The sequence below is a fragment of the Ictalurus punctatus genome, chromosome 26 (assembly GCF_001660625.3).
Source record: "Ictalurus punctatus breed USDA103 chromosome 26, Coco_2.0, whole genome shotgun sequence".
In the NCBI taxonomy this organism is placed as follows: domain Eukaryota; kingdom Metazoa; phylum Chordata; class Actinopteri; order Siluriformes; family Ictaluridae; genus Ictalurus; species Ictalurus punctatus.
Genome location: NC_030441.2, coordinates 15,940,216 through 15,956,783, shown reverse-complemented (window position 1 = coordinate 15,956,783; position 16,568 = coordinate 15,940,216). Strand labels below are relative to the sequence as shown.

General features: G+C 41.5%; 1 protein-coding gene across 4 annotated transcripts in view; it reads right to left on the bottom strand.

Moving 5' to 3' along the window:
* dhrsx (dehydrogenase/reductase (SDR family) X-linked) overlaps positions 1-16,568 on the bottom strand; it is a 34,522-nt gene that overhangs the window by 11,304 nt on the left and 6,650 nt on the right. For 3 of the 4 annotated variants that reach the window (XM_017458203.3, XM_053676291.1, XM_047151285.2), the window contains 3 exons: positions 16,478-16,546; positions 5,321-5,422; positions 1,408-1,615 (listed from right to left, as the gene is read on the bottom strand). In XM_017458203.3, coding sequence (XP_017313692.3) covers positions 1,408-1,615; positions 5,321-5,422; positions 16,478-16,546 — 379 coding nt within the window. The remainder of the gene's footprint in view (positions 1-1,407; positions 1,616-5,320; positions 5,423-16,477; positions 16,547-16,568) is intronic. The other variant, XM_017458204.3, reaches the window with a different exon arrangement.

Below are 16,568 nucleotides of genomic sequence, written 5' to 3'. Positions count from 1 at the left end.
CAGAAACCCTAGGAAACATATTCTACATGGTTTTAGATTGATGGACATGGGTTGAAAGTTAGCACGAATAGGATCTTCAGGCCCACACCATGTCCCTATCATTGGTGTCTGGATGTACGTGCATCATGTTAAATGAATAGTATAACATTTTCAGTTAATAAATTCGATTATTTGACTTTTTCTTTTTGCTTGTTAATAGAGAACTGGCTGCAAATCTTAATTATTCATTTGTTCTTTCTCAGGAAGACCGACTCCTCGGAAAACTCAACCTTCATTTACGCTGCGACACTCTGTTTGTAGTCGGCTCTTGTGGGAAGCCGGCAAACATTCAGTCGATCAATAGACACGTAAGGCTCAACTGTGCGTGCAGAATTATAGTCATTGTGTCCTTGAGCGGCAAGGAACATCAGCAATATGCAGCTGCAGGGAAGGAGGAGATCTCTCAGACCCAAAAGCAATAAAAACAAGACCAGGGAAGAACAAGCGAACGAAAAAATGATGCATTTTGAACTGGCAGGTCGCTGCTGGTGCCAGGTGTGTCTGGACCGGTGTAGGAATAATAGAGTGTTTAATATGACACTCAAGGACAAAACCTTAGAGACTGAGCTTTGGAATATTTGTGATTTGTAGGTAAAATTTTCACAGACTTGCAAATCTGACTGCAGTGTTTCTTGCTGGACGGTTTTTTTTTTTTTTTTTCTGGATTATAAAATGATTATTATGATATGAGATGTAAATGGACAACATGTTATTTTCGTTTTATGTCCATGCACTCATCAATCACCAATCACACACTTCGGGGAAAAGCATGCTTGTAATTATTTATTTTTTTAAATGTAATTATAAAAGCTGAACAATGGATAATGTACACCTTTACCTTGACCTTCGTCTTTGGTATTTTATTTATTTATTTATTTTTTTTTTACAGTAATTTCTGAACCCAGGTTATACAAGAACATTCAACAATCCAAGTTAATAAGGCTGAATGACTGTCACATCAATGTTAAATGGTGAATGGCCAATATATATATATATATATATATATATATATATATATATATATATATATATATATATATACACATACATACATACATACACACACATATATATACATACGTACATGTGCTTTTTTTGTTTTTTATTTTTAATAAATTTGCAAAGATTTCAAACAAACTTCTTTCACATTATCATTATGGGTTATTGTTTGTAGAATTTTGAGGAAAATAATGAATTTAATCCATTTTGGAATAAGGCTGTAACATAACAAAATGTGGAAGAAGTGAAGCGCTGTGAATACTTGGTGCGCTAAATGTTGTTATTTCAGTAAATGCTGTTAGTTCAAGAGTAAGCAGACGTAAATGACGTGTTTTACATGATCAGTTTGAGAAATAAAGCTTGCGTTACCTGCCCTGCAGGTCGTTTAGGTCAAGTCTTCCTCCATAATGAGTGGCTGAGGACACTGTGACGATGCGGGAGCACCCCCCACTCTGCCCAGAATCTCTCAGCACATCAAGCAGCAAGTTGGTCAGCAAGAAGTGTCCCAAATAGTTCAGTCCAAAGTGTAACTCAAATCCGTCTTCTGTCTTCCTTTCCGGGACCAGCATAACACCAGCTAGAGGTGTGGAAAATGCAGAACAATCTCTGGTATGATCTCAGAAAAGCATAAAATTACCAGCTGCATTATGGGTACAGAGCATAGAGATCTATTGTTTTTCATAGATCATTTTATACACAGCCAGTGGGTGTTATATTTGCAGGGGATTTGTCATAAGACTCTAAAGCTATAATAAACAGTGAAGCACTAGGGCTGTTAAAAAACACTGGTCTAACATAAATGATGTGGCAAACTACATTACTTGTACAGATTCTGAGCCATAGGAGGGGGAAAGAGGCTCTAGACTAAAGTGGCTGTAAAAATCTGTCAGATTATCAGATGCTGCCAAAGAGCATCTGAGGAGGAAAGAGGGAGGGGGTCAGATATCTCTGGGTGATTGTTGCACTAGCCCTCTCATGTCATTGACCCATTTAGCACTTCCAGAAGGAGACATTCCGCCTGTTCAATTGCTGAGGCTGAAGTGGTTTTGTCCAAAGAAATATAAGAAAAAAAACAATCAATACTGCAACTTTCCCTGAAGTACCTTTTACAGGAAGTAAAAAAGGGAGCAAACGTCCATTGCTTGTCACTCTGGTGAGACCCTCAGGGGTATGTCCTTTAAGTACGCTTCAAACATGACTACACCCGAAGCTCTGGAACATCTAGTTCCTGAGAAACAAGCCCCCCTGGGACTCCAAATCACAAATCACTGCAAAGCTGAAACAGACAGCAGCTGAAATGCTTATAATGCTCATTAATATGCTTCAGAACTGGCCCCAAAGTCCCGCATTCTCTGGTTCCTGAGAAATGAGCCCCCAGGTGCCCCAATTCGAAGCTGTGTATCTCCGGAATGCCACAACGGACATGAACAAAATTTCAAATAATACTTGTGAATATGCTTCGAAAGAGACTGGAAGTGAAAATGGAATTTTACCTCAGCCATTGCCCTGCGGGTCTCATTACGTCCATTACGACACAATTTTTTTCCCCCAACTTGATCACCTGCCAATTCCCATCCACCTGCCAGCATCCCCCTGCCATATAACAGCTAGTGTTGCTGTGATTGACAGAGGAGAGAACATGGCCAATTTTGCTACATTGGCGCCCAGCCACAAATGGCTGTGGCATTGTTGGGATTTGAACTCACTTGGCACTTATCTCTTGACAATAGGGTGAATGCTTTCCTGTTGTGCCACTCAGAAACCACCTGGGAGTTTTAAACATACACTGCATTCACTAGGTAAAAGAGATGTACCAAAGTACAAGAGATGCAACCTTGAGAGAACCATCCCAATGACAACCAATGTACCTTTTATTCAGAGTGTAGCTTTCTCTGAAAATGTATTCACGGTTTTCTTCACCTGGTGATGACAGAGTGAAAGGGTATCAAGATCACTGCAGGTGTTCACGGTCACCTTGACCCAAACCTCTCTGCCTTTGAGGCGTGAACTCTCTGGAAACCAACATGTGCAAGGTTCCATTATGAATAGTGAGTGTTGGATAATTTGACACAGGGGAGAAGTCATTATGGCATGGGGATAAACAGTGCTTAATCCGGGACAAAGATCAAGCCCCCACTATTGTCTTTGTGCACGACCTGTTCTCAGGAACGAGCATCCGCTTTACAACATATGCTCCATCATAATTGTGCTCTTCAGAGAATTACTGCTTGGCTCCCTTGAGCACATGGTAATCAGGCTTACAGCGGCGTTCCGTCCGATTATGTATTTAAAACCAATATTAAAATGAAGCTTTATGCTCTGTTTAATTATACAAAGAGCTGTCGGTTCGGACGCGACGATCCATGTCTAAAATAAACCATGTGTTTGTGGAATTCCCAAGAAAAACAGAATCTGCATCCACTGACGGGTCAAAATGGCTACCCGTATCGATTTCGTGCCGCAGATGAGGCTCTCAGGGGTCAAACAGTGACCTTTCCGCATCATTAGACCCTCAATGGGGCGGTACAGATGCGTTTGTCCTTCAGCAGGAAGTGACAGGAAGGGAGAGTGAGGGCGAGAGAGAGATAGCCTGAGAGAGAGAGGGTGAATTATTAATTCTCCCCTGTTTGAGAGGATGGAGTATGACTGTTCCTGTCGTCTGCAACACTCCCTGGGGAGGGATGCTAAATAGGAGCCATCTAGTTAAAAACAAACGACCGCTAAGGCCCCGAGGACCTGGATCAGACTCTTTTACAAAAAAAAAACAACAAAAACACACACACACACACACACACACACACACACACACACACACACACACACACACAGGAGAGCTGGATTTCTACTGAAAACGCCAGGGTGGACAGTTCTTAATTGTGATCCTTGCTAACTCTGAAAGCTTTGGCACAGTTTTTGAAAGAACTCCACAGGCACTTTGGACAAGAGCTCTTTATTCAGACTGAAGGGTTAGCAGTTGCCCTGGGGTTTACATCTGGGGTTTTGGCATGAGGTTGTGAAGACCTTAAAGTCACCTGAAAATTGTTTGGAAAATCTGTTTTTTTTTTTTTTTTTTAAACGTTAAATATTATATAGCTTGACGTGCTGCTTTTACATAAAAATACGAATGGAAAAATCAAAACGGCACAGATGTACCTACACCCTTCCTCTCATCAAGTAATCAAATTACATGTACACCCCTTGGTTTCACAGTGGTTCTTTGGAAGGGTGTTGTTACTTGGAACCATTTCTGAAAAGGAGACCCTTTGTTGATGGGATCTACACGAAAAGATTAAAGGGTTCCCATAAAGGACAAATCAAAGAACCCCTTCAGGCTGCACTTTAAGAAAAACAACAGACTATAGTATATACACCATATAAAAAATCTTCCATTTGCCCACCAGTCAAGCAGTGCTGCATGGTCTGCAATACATGATATTTTCATTAAGGAAAGTAGTAAAATCACTGAGCTTCTGAGCATAATGCCTTGAGAAGACATAAGGAAGAAACTTAAGAGAGGAAACAGATGCACAAGGGAACCTGTCCTCTTCTGGGTGCCAGCAGATAGTGCTACTATAAATCACTACAGTATAATGGGTATAGAAGGGTAAAGACAAGTTCAGCGTGACTGTAGGTGTTCTTATAATAATCACTTGAGTGCTCAAGTGCTGAGCCTTATAGTTGTTGTTTTTTTTTTTTGAGGGGGGCGGGGGGGGGGGGGGGTATTTTAAAAAAAGATAACAATAATATAAAAGAAAGCACATTAAAAGGTATTTCAGTTCCTCTTAAGGGAATGCCCTCAAAGGTTCTTTGAAAAACCTTACAACAGAGAGTCCAAGTAAAACCCTTTTAGGAATCTAAAAGAACTTTTGAGGTCTGATACTGAAAACCAGGCCATGGTTTCCAATAGGATTAAAACAAGCAAGCAGCAAAACTTCTAGGTCCAAAATCTTGCAAAGCACATTGACGATACGCTCGTTCTGTTTAATACACTCTAAAACAAACAGACAAACAAACAAACAATCGATCTAGCACCATTAAGGCTTGATCTTCTCGAGAAACTTCCAAAGAACTTCCTTTAAAGGAGCCTTTAACTTCCATTAAAATACAGCCCCTTCAACAAGCTGTGAATTCTTTCAGTCTTTCAGTTTCTTGAGGATCTTGAGAAACTTCTCTTGGAAAATGATGGGAAGGAGAATCCCAAGGAACCCTTAAAGAACTTTATTTTCCGTGAGTGTAGCTGCCCTTTACGGATGATGCCGAGCGATCCGTTAGGGCTACGTACCGTTATTGACGAGCGTGTGTAGAGGCAGACCCCTGGCTTTAAATCTCTGCACAAACTGCTGCACCGACTTCAAGGAGGCCAAGTCCAGGTACATGAACTCCACTGCAAACAGAAGTGCACCACAAGATCATTACTAATGCGACTATATCCAACCATCGATCATTTAAATCAATACAGTGCCATTTATTCTACAAGCTTACAAAGAGCTCAAACAGAATGGCTTATTGTCACGCCTTCCATATCAACAAGAACGCAATCGAGCCATTTAAAGCCACTGCTTTAATCAGCTGACTGAAAACATTTTTTTTTTTAAATATATATATATATGTTTATTTATTTGAATACTGGGAAACACAGAGATGGCAAGTTTAAAATTGAAGGCAAAAAAAAAGAAGCAAAACGTGAAAGAGATGCAAGATTCAGATGATTAAAGAAAGTTTTTTTTTACCACCAAAGCCAAATTAGCATTCCCATATACCTAAACCTTCATGCAGATGCCCATTTTTGTTCCCAAAATATAACACTATAAACACATGCGTACAGAGTAGATACAGTATACCAAGCTTCACATTTCCAGAGTTTAAAGCCAAAAAGTCATCCTGCGTAACGGCTGAAAGTCATCAAGCCACGCACGTGTACTTCTCAATGGAGCGGTTCACCCGCTAACCTTTCTCTGGGTTCCTCTGGGTCTCAGATCAAAGCAGATTTCCAATTAAACCGCACATGAAAGGTGAATCGCTCATCAGCTTTTTACTGCGGACAAAGTTTGTGTGGATAAAACATCCAACTACAGCTGGTCCAAAAAATGCTTCCTGAGATGTTTAACTTCCTTAACTCCAAGTAATGGATTGTTTAAGCAATCGATTCTGTTCTTTGCACTTCGTTTAAAATGTCTGGATTCTAAATGACAAGGCATTTCAATCAGGACAGCTACTGTGGAGTGTAAACGCTTGCACAACCTTGAGGATAAAATGAGGACGATGAAATGTAATTAAAAGCAACAAGACGTTTAATCTGTTGAGTTTCACCGACGTTCCTTATCACAAGTAACAAAAATGGTAACGTAGTCTAGTGCATCGTAAGATATTAACAGTGGGTGGGTGGGTGGGTGATGAAAAAGGTTAGTGGCTAACTAGCTACAATCTAGAGCTTGCTAAGATCTAGTCTCTTGTTCAGCTCTTCATTCTTGCAAACAAAATAGTATGATAGGTATGGGCTGGGGAGGGCTGAGAGTGTTATCGCTTAGGGACACCGAAAGGTTCAGAAACGACCCTCAAAAGGTTGCGTTTCCATTTCTGGATGGAAGTGATAACAATGTTCTCTAATAACCTGTTTGCTTTATAAACCCGCCGAGCAGTTTTTCAGTGCTATTCAGTAGAAACTGTGCAAAATAGCTTCTTTTTCATTCAATAACAGGGGGGATGCAAAGGCTTGCAGTGAACTGTGTGAGATTCCGCCTTCTACAGATGCCCTCTCTAATGGAAAAATCAATACGGTAAATTGTTTATATCACCAGCCTCGTGCGATTTGCACGTCAAATTAACTCTTTACACTGACACGACGTTTACGAAGCCTGCTTAATATCGATCATGCTATTCGTGTGGGCGAAACCCACCGTTTTATACAATCTGAAGACTGCCGTATGTCTCTGTTGTTGGGGGAAGAGAAAAGCTTGCCCCCAGTGTCAACTCTTATTAGTCACATTGCTCATTCCATCAGGCAGGGACCTTTGAGCTAATAACGGCAGTGAAAGTTATTACACAATTACCAGAGCGGACACGCCTCAGTTGTCAAAGGCCACAAAGAGTCAAAGGCTATGATGAGGGTTAACCTACGGCTAAAGAGCGCGAGACAGAAAACGAATATAAACATGGCCGACTGCTGCCTCAGGAAACGAGGAAACAGATTTGTTCGTATTCGAACCAATTATTTCCTCGTTCCATGCAATCAAGTTGTGTAATGTGTTTACAGTTCATACGTTACTTACGCTACACAGTGCCAAGAATTTCTCAATTCTGATTGGTCAGAAAGTGTTGATTCATTTCCGAAAACGGTAATTCCGACTGTAATTCAAATCACAGGTTTATATGAATGGGTTCTTTCTAATAAGTCGGCGTTTCTATTGTAACAACTTACGCAGGGATTGTGTGGTTGATGCTCCACATAAATGGTACATAAACCGTGTGAAATTGTTGACATATTTACGTTTTCTATGAGGAGAAAAGAATTTTTTGGAAGGAGTCTCCAGTGTAAAGAAAAACTTTAACTTTTCCAACACAGGAAAGTCTTAAAAACAGAGAATTTTGCTCTCTTTTTTTTCTTGGTAACATGACAGAGCTGTATTTTTTTTGTCTACAGTCTTATTATCTCGTTTTCCTTACTTTTGTTAAAACATAACTGATGAATATTACCAGCAAGATAGGGTAAGTGCAACAAGTTTACACTAGGGGTAAAATTATACAGAAGTCCTGACAGGACATGTTAGCCTAGATAGCTAACGTTTGCTAGCTGGCAAGCGACCCATCACTGGCAGTAACTACTTAAAAATAAACGAACAAATTCATACAAATTGCAATTATGTACGCATGAAAAACTAGACCGTAACAAAGGACAACAGATAACAGGTGCGGTAGCATTAAAGTAGCTAGCTAACAGCTAGTCACTGCTAGCACAAAACATTCTACTACTTAGCTAGCAAAGTCATCTACTCAGAATAACTGGTTAAATAAAGCTATTGGATTAATTAATATTTTTGAAAGGCTTTTTTTTTTTTTATAAGGGATTATTACTCTTTTTTTAAACAAATTGATTGATATGTGAAGATTTTAATGCTAATATAAATGTTGTAAATGTGAAGTACAGTAACTGTTCAACTCTGCTGCCTGTAAGATAAATTCGTAGGGACTTTCTTCAGCTACACACTAAAAAATACAACTTACTCTGTGCATTATTCAGATGCTTAGCACCTGTTTGTGACCTCATAAAAAAAAAAAAAAACAACAACAAAAAAAACAATAATAATAATAATAAAAAAGTACACCACTTCACCTCTCCAGTTATATGCACATCATTGCTTTAATTACCTTAGCTATTCATGTTATGCTAATTCTGGTATTTGGCAGGTTCGCTCCCCCTGACACACGGCACAATGGCTGAGGAGAAACGAGGTCGTTTATTACAAAGTGTGTGCCATGGCTAGCCTCTAGACGCAGAGTGGATTATAGGTAGCTTTAGCCTGTACCGGGCCTCTGTGGATGTCAGGATATGGAGGAGAATTGCTAGGAAATACAGCTGGCAAAAAAAAAAAAAAAAGTGTTTTCCAGCACATCTTTGTTTTGAATTTGGGGGAGGTTTCAGTTTCATCACAGCCAAAAAAACCCAAACTGTCTTGCCTCAGGCGATTTATTTTCGTTCCAGTCTAAAAGTAGGTTGATATGGCAGATCGCCTTGAATGCTTAGATCCAGATATGAGCTCCAAGGATTTTCATTTCAATTTAAAATAAAATAAAATAAAATAATATTGCACCCAGTGTTCCCGGCAAAGGCTTTAGAACCAACACCTGACCAGGATAAAAGCGGTTACTGAAGATGAATAAATTAATGAAGAAAAAGAAAAAAAAAAGAAATAGGATAAAATAAAATATTTAGTAAATATACTAATTAAAAATCTATTAGTAAGGAACCCTATTGGATTCAGAGATCTTACACATGTGAGAGTTTTTTCTCCTTACAGCCGAGGCGTAATTAAGTTGAAGTGCACTCCGGAAATATTGGCACCCTTTGAGAGAAGAGAACGAGCAAAAAAAAAACGCCAGTACGGAGTAAACGATTTCACTTACGACTCAAATTCTGCACTGAAACAGTTAAAGAAAATTAGCGTGAGTCTGAAGTGGGGTCTGAAATGAAGAAAGCGTTCTGCATGAAGGAAGTTCCTCCATAACGAATACAATCCAGTTAAATGGCAATGCAGTATGGAATCCCCCCACATTACGATCCGTTCTTTCTGCCTTGATGGTTAAAGATGTGCGTGTGTAAATGATCCTCAAGATATGCTTCTTGGAAAAATTTAAATCGATCTAATCAAAATCAAATGGCACATCAGACTTCGCTGACTTCCCTGGTTTCATCATACTGTACACCTCTCTCCCCGTCTCTCTCCTCGTCTCTCGCTGTCGTTCTCTTTCCGACTAAAACGACATTTTGCGGCACGACGAAATGACCTTGAAACGCGCTCTCTCTTTCCTCCTCCCCTGCCTGTCAGCACAGACTGTAATTTATACGTTAAATGAATTAACCGTATCGCTCGCCGGCCAATCGTCGAGCGCTATATTAATTTGCATTTTAATCTGACGCCATGACGTTAATTGCCTCCTTGCTGTCGCGCTAAAACGACTCGATATGTCACGTTAAACTTTCGATAGCTAAAGTCAAGTATGAGTGTCATTTCATATTTTTTTTTGGACATGCTGAGGTGCCTTCTGGCTGATGAAGGACACTCCTGATAGGACAGGCTTTAGTTTACAGAGACACTTTTCACACCAAAAATGACTATTTCACTAACAATAGCATGAAGCATAAAGTCAAACTTTGGATTTGGATCCATTCAAATCAGTAATCTAGCTATCTGTTAAAAAACAACAACAACAACAACAACAACAACAACACCTGAATCAGTCACTGCATACAGCATGTCTCTATGGGACATCCTTGCCTGAGGAGACAATACACCCTCCCTGGTTACTTTTTAGCTCATGGGACCTCCGAGCTATCAATCTACTTCATCCATCGCTGGAGAAGGAAGCGAAGGAGAACAAAAATATATTCACTGAGAGTAGTGGGAGGACTGACACACACACACACACACACACACACACACACACACACACACAAAAACCCAAAACTGCCACACTGTTGATAAACGGTTCAGCTATAACTCTTTCATACTTCTATACACCAACAAACACTACCATCATATTACTACAATATACAATTAATACGCTAGTGTTATATGATCATGCTTCATATTAGCAGCATACAGCTGTTTGACTATTTAGATTCACCGATGTTCATAATAACATATCTGAAGTATCAGCTTGTCGACATCGTGCTCTGGGCACGGCACGCACGGTTCCTGAGCCGACTACTCAACCGCATAATTAAACTAATTATAGTCACGCAATCACTGTAATTACCAAGCACATTACACTAATTGCCCTCTTTGCGGGTAGAGATCGACTTCAATCTGGCAACCCTTCATTAGCGCAAAAACGCTCACCCATGTCCCAAACACGTTCGATTATTCTACTTAGTAAAAGCACTCGCTGACAGTCCATTAGCTGCTCTTATAAATATTGTAATAAATGCTTAATAAGGTGACTAGTACACCAGGGGGTGAGGTTATAACTGCTGAATAAAGCGAACGTCTGTATTCGTTGTAGCCACTTCACGATCACGTCTGAGCGAACATCAAATAAAGACGGCCAGAACCTTGATTTCTAAACCTTACGGCAAAAACATCAGATATTCATTTTCTCTCACTTTCTCTCAAAGCCAATCTTTCCTCACCGCTGCTCCCATTCACATACTTATGTACTTATGTATAATCCTCTTACGATTTGCCAAGGAATCCCACACAACCACACACGCACACACACACACACACAATTTAAATATGTCCCTTTTAGTGCCTCTCATCTTGTTCATTTTCCAAGCAGCCAGTGAACTCGTTCTCTCATCTCCACGCTTTTCTTATCTCTCAAAGCTCCACGACTTCGCTCCGGTGGCTTGAGAGAGATTTTGAGAGCGAATCCTGAACTGGCTCGTATCGGTGAGGCAGCAGCGTGCGTATGAAACACAGTGTGAGAAGTTCAGGAGTCTTGAGTAAGAAGTAGTCAAGAAGTTAGTACCTACTGTTCCAAATCGGAGATGAACTGAGGGTCTGTACCCTAACGATGTACCCTAATCACTGTATCTCACAGCTGCATGCGCAGTTTCAACGCACATCAAGATGATGTAACAAAAGGTATAAAACTATTTAGGATGTGCTATTATAGGAAAATATATCAATGATAGGATGGTGTGATGTGACCCTACACACAGCACGTCCTGAGGTGTTTTATCCTCTTGGACCACATACATATTAAATATTCCCAGTGGTAAGAAGAAGGTGGGATGGTCACGCAGTGGGTAGCGTTTCTGCCTCACGGCTCCAGGATTCCCAGTTGTGGTTCCCAGTGTCCTTGTGGTTACTTCCAGGTCCTCTGGGTTTCCTCACACACTCTCCAAAAACATGGGCGGTAGATTGGTTTTGTGAAATCGCCCCTATATGTGAACGTGTATGATGCCCTGAAATGAACCAGAAGGCGTATTCCCGTCTCACACGCAGAGTACTCCTGGTATAGACTTCGGCTCCGCCACCACCGATCCCTGACCAGGATGAATCTCATACAGAAGAATAAGACTTGTTTTCAGTATGTGATATACTGTCACACCCCTTATTAGGAAGGATTCGTACAGGTTAAGAAGTCAAACCTGCAGATTTTGCCATTAGGATGAGAATTCAAGACCTAAAAATGACTCTCTGACCTCACACTGCGTTTTCTCCACATTACGGTCTGACAGGTTGCCTCGTTATAAAGTAAATATACGGCCCAGCTTGCGGATTGGGACAATCGATCGCAGAAACCCCGTTATCTCTCTCGGCCTCATCAATCCTAGTGTAGGTGCCAGAGACAGTAATGAGAAGACTAGAAACAGTCTGCCAGCGTGCCAGCTGGTGGGAGCTATGACTGGCGTCCTGCCATTTCTTGACACCGACAAAGACATCTTCTTTCCTCGAAGAGTGCCAGCGAAACAAACAAACACACACACACACACATACACCATTGATGTGATGCCCGTGTGTGTGAGATGCCACTTCTGCCTGGCAACGGGGACAGGCACAGGTGTGCCAATGTGGTGGCTTTGTCTTGAAAACGAGCCAGATTGGATGGAGAGCCATTCTCCAAAGAAGTGGAGAAGGAAGAAGAGATGACTGGACATTGGCAGATTGGTAAATTGAAGTTAGGACGGCTGTGATAAGATTTCTCTCTCTCTCTCTCTGTCTTTCGGTGCAGGATGACTGGAGTGGAAATCGATGAAAGGCATAAAATACAAGAGAGGACGAAGGGTTTCTTACACTCCTCCTCCCTCGTGTCATGATTGCAGTGTCACGCTTGGTATCTGATTAAAGAACAGGAGCGGATCATCAAGGTCAGGCCGATAAATACGCTATTACGGACGGATTCTAACGATATGCTTCTGACATACCGTAATATCCGTGTTTGGCACTTTGGAAGGACGTATATCCACGTGACACACATTTTTCAGATTTAAAAAAAAGAAAGAAAAAAAGTGTATGTAGCATCTTTGACACACAGCGTGTGATTGATAAGTGCTGGACCGCTGAAGTAATTGCATCACACACAGGGGTCCTCGGTGGCCATTTTCCAAAACACCGGCTTCACCGGGGCACAGGGACAAAGCCGACTGTGCCGAGGTCTGTTCACTGCGACAACGACCAGATGACTGCTAGCAAACATACTCTGAATACACACACGACGACTACACACACACACACACCAAATGCCTACTTGTAATAATAATTTTTTAAAAACCATATGGAGTTATTTTCCATAAACGCAACAGTGAAGTTATTATTTTATTAATCGCAAAACTAGGGGGCGGAATTTCAGGCAGATGATTATTCAGATTTTGTAAAGGCTTTATTCTGACCACAATCTCAGCCTGACTTAAAAAAATATAGTAAAATATATATATAGGGATATTTAGGCATGTGTGGTAGACCAAAGCAGGCAAAATTATATATGAAATATATCGTGCATGGTTAAATGTATTCTCATTATCAGGTCATCTGTCAATTAACCTCAGTGGTTGGAATATCAGATATACCGCATATTAGGATTCATTTATGTAAATCCCATCATATATTATGGGAACTCCATAAGCATGCATGCTAACGGTGGATGTCACATCAGAAGTGTTTCAACAGTAACATGCAAGACCAAAGTTCCTCTGACCTGAAGCAGAGAAAGAAAAGTGAAGGGGCGGGGGGAAGGTGCTGTAACTGTAACACAATGACAAGGAGCTTTAATATTACGTGTCACACCAATATTTCCTGTTTCTGCCTTGCCTTGACACAAAGGCTCTGTGATGGTATAGATCTGTGTGTTTGTGTGTGTGTTTCCAGCAGGCTGCCCTCGTTCAGTCACTCACCGCTTCACACAGATATTTCTACGTACCGTGTGGAGGAGGCTAAGCTTTGGGAGCTGCAAGATTTTTCCAATGTGACACAGAACATCACAGAATCTAATCACAGAGGTGGCAACAAGAGAATTGGACCACAAGAATTCTAGCATACGTCAGTGGATGAGATGGCTACAGTTTTTAGATGACTGTCAAATATGAACCCCCTCGCCCATCTTGGCGGTGGCGTCTTAACCTGTAGGAATTTTGCCGACAGTCCCCGGTCCCATCAAGCACCTCCTGGCAGCTCTGGTAGATTCCTGCATACTGTCGCCAAGATCAAAGGATGCGTTCTCCAAAACTGTACATTTACTGGGAACGGTACTGCTGCACGGTGCTCACGTCGACAAAATCTATCCGATAATCCAATCATCTTTAGTATCCGATTTATCCTGATCAGGGTTGCTGTGGATCCGGAGCCTACTGTATGGGCGCAGGGTGGGAATATACCCTGGGTGGGACACCAGTACACCACAGGGGACATTCAAACACTCGGGGTCAATTTAGAGCAGACAGTCCACCCGCAGGCTTGTTTTGGGAGGAGGGAGGAAACTCATGGAGAACTTGAAAAACTCTGCTCACACAGTAACCCGAGATCGGGATCAAATCGGGGAGCCTGGAGCTGAGAGGCAGCAATGCTACCCATTGTGCCACCATGCCATGCAGAAAAGCTGGGATAAACCCAAAATGGGGTTGCATGCCACTGGAAATGGCTGGCGTTTGACATGCAGTCCCATTATGCAGCTCCTGAAAGACCTGCAGAGCTATCCCACTGGTGGATTCACGCATGCCGTTGATTATTTTCCAAAACCATGCAGTCCAATCACGTATATATATTCCCAGATTCTTGAATTGAATCAGCTGACTCAGCAGGTCTTGGCAGTGAACATGCAGATGATTTGCAACCACCATGGTCTTTGTTGCAAGGTGGCCTAGGGTTACTCCTGATATGGATGGGCTAACTTCACAGTCTGTCAAACAGCAAGGAAGTGGGAATTGTGATGGTTGGCTATTGAGTGGTAGTAATCATACTCTCCGTGCCAATTTGCTAACACCAGTTGCTCACGCAAAGACCATTGCTGAGGAACCAATGCGATCGCAGAACAACTCGATGATTAATACTCAAGTTGCAAAAGTTAAGGTGTCGGATTAGCCTTAGTACTTTCCCCTTAAGACTTCATTGTGTGAAATCGAATAAAATCCAATCGCATTGCCCTTGTTCATTCGAATCCGTTCAAATTGCATGTTGAACGAAGATTTCTGACAGATCACGACCAAAGTTGGTGTAAAATTCTTTCCTTTTTTTTTTTTTTTTAAGTATTAAATTTCCTTTCTCGTTTTCTTTTAGTATTAGCTCCGAGATAGAATAAAAAAAGAAGGCACTCTCTGGCTCAGGTGCTCTCTTTGGCTGGCTCTCTTTCATGACCACTAGAACACAGCCCAAATTGAGTCTCTGAGTCATTGTCAAGACCTAGTATTGCCAATATTATCATTTCTTCTAAGGTACAGAGCTGAGGATTTGACTTTGCAGTTCTCCCTTTTGCCATTTCGGAAAAGGACATCGTTTTCCATTCAACTGCCAAGAGCTGCATACAAATCATCTTTGTGCAAGGTCATCCCACTCTTTATCAGTGTTTGACAAGTAGCCACAAGGGTTATACAAACACTGGATCCTCTGTGTAACTCTGACCGTTTTCTCTTGGAAATTTTTGTTTGTGCTTACATCAAGTATCAGCTGATTAAAGAAAAATAAATGACTTGTACTCTTTGGTCATTTTATCGAAATTATGTCTGGTCATTTGGTTGTCCGTAATCAAGATCATGATTCATGCGTCTGGATTGATAATGACATCTTTTTATCCGGTACCATGCATCCGTAATCATAGCTGATCCGTAACGGACACCGCACAGACCACCCACTGCTGCATAAACCATTAACACGATGCTAATCTCTGTATATAATCACAGTAGAGGATAAACATTAGCATGTCCCACCTCTGTGCCTCTCTGTAATGAATCACATCCCCTTGCAAAGGTGACGAGTGGTTCTCGCTGGCAGTTTAAGCACAGTTTCCCACTACAGGTGGTTTCACCTGACTGACTGACATCATTAGCCTGTCGCCGCGTGCCAACGTGATGGATCGCACAGTACACAGGGGACAAAGCACACAAACAAACACACACACGGAAGAAGACAGCAGCTGTCTCCGGATATGCCGTGTCAAAAGCAAACATGTTCATTTGTTGTTTAGTGCAAGCTCCCTGTACAGAGATTAAGCACTAAAGGCTCTCGCGCTTTCTCTCTCTCGGTTAGTTTGGAGAAATCGGTGGCATGTCGAGGCGCTGACAGTAAACCTGTGAGACAAAAGAAGGAGTAGGAGTTTAAAGCGGGGATAAAGGGGACGCCTTCATCCATATCGCATCTGCATGACAATGCGTCTGACCGGGGGACGGTGTTCTTCAGTGCCTGCATTTATCAAGCGTTTTACTCCCATTTTCTGTCACGCGGGCGCAATCTTCCTGCCTCCTGCTACTTCTGTCTTCCTCATCCCCTTCCTCTCGCAGAAAATTCATCAAATGTGGTTCTCCAGTGCGTTTGAAAGCAAAACAGTATCAGTGAAAAAAAGCGATACCACCCGGGAGAGGTGAGAATAAATACAAAGCCGATTTTATCCCCAAAAATCCCTTTCACATTTTCTGGACACAGTGAAATTTAATGCACGTCTTGTGCATTAAATTGGTATAAACTGATATATATATACAATCAAATTAAATTGTAGAGAAATTGATTAATGCACGTGTTAAATACACTCCTACCGGGTGTAGTATCTGACCTGAACTGTGCTAACGTACCTTTCCTGTGTCCCGTCTGCTTCTGGATCTTCTTCACCGCAACGAGACCCTCCTCCTCCTCATTTCCAGCTGGAGGAGTGAAAAAAACAAC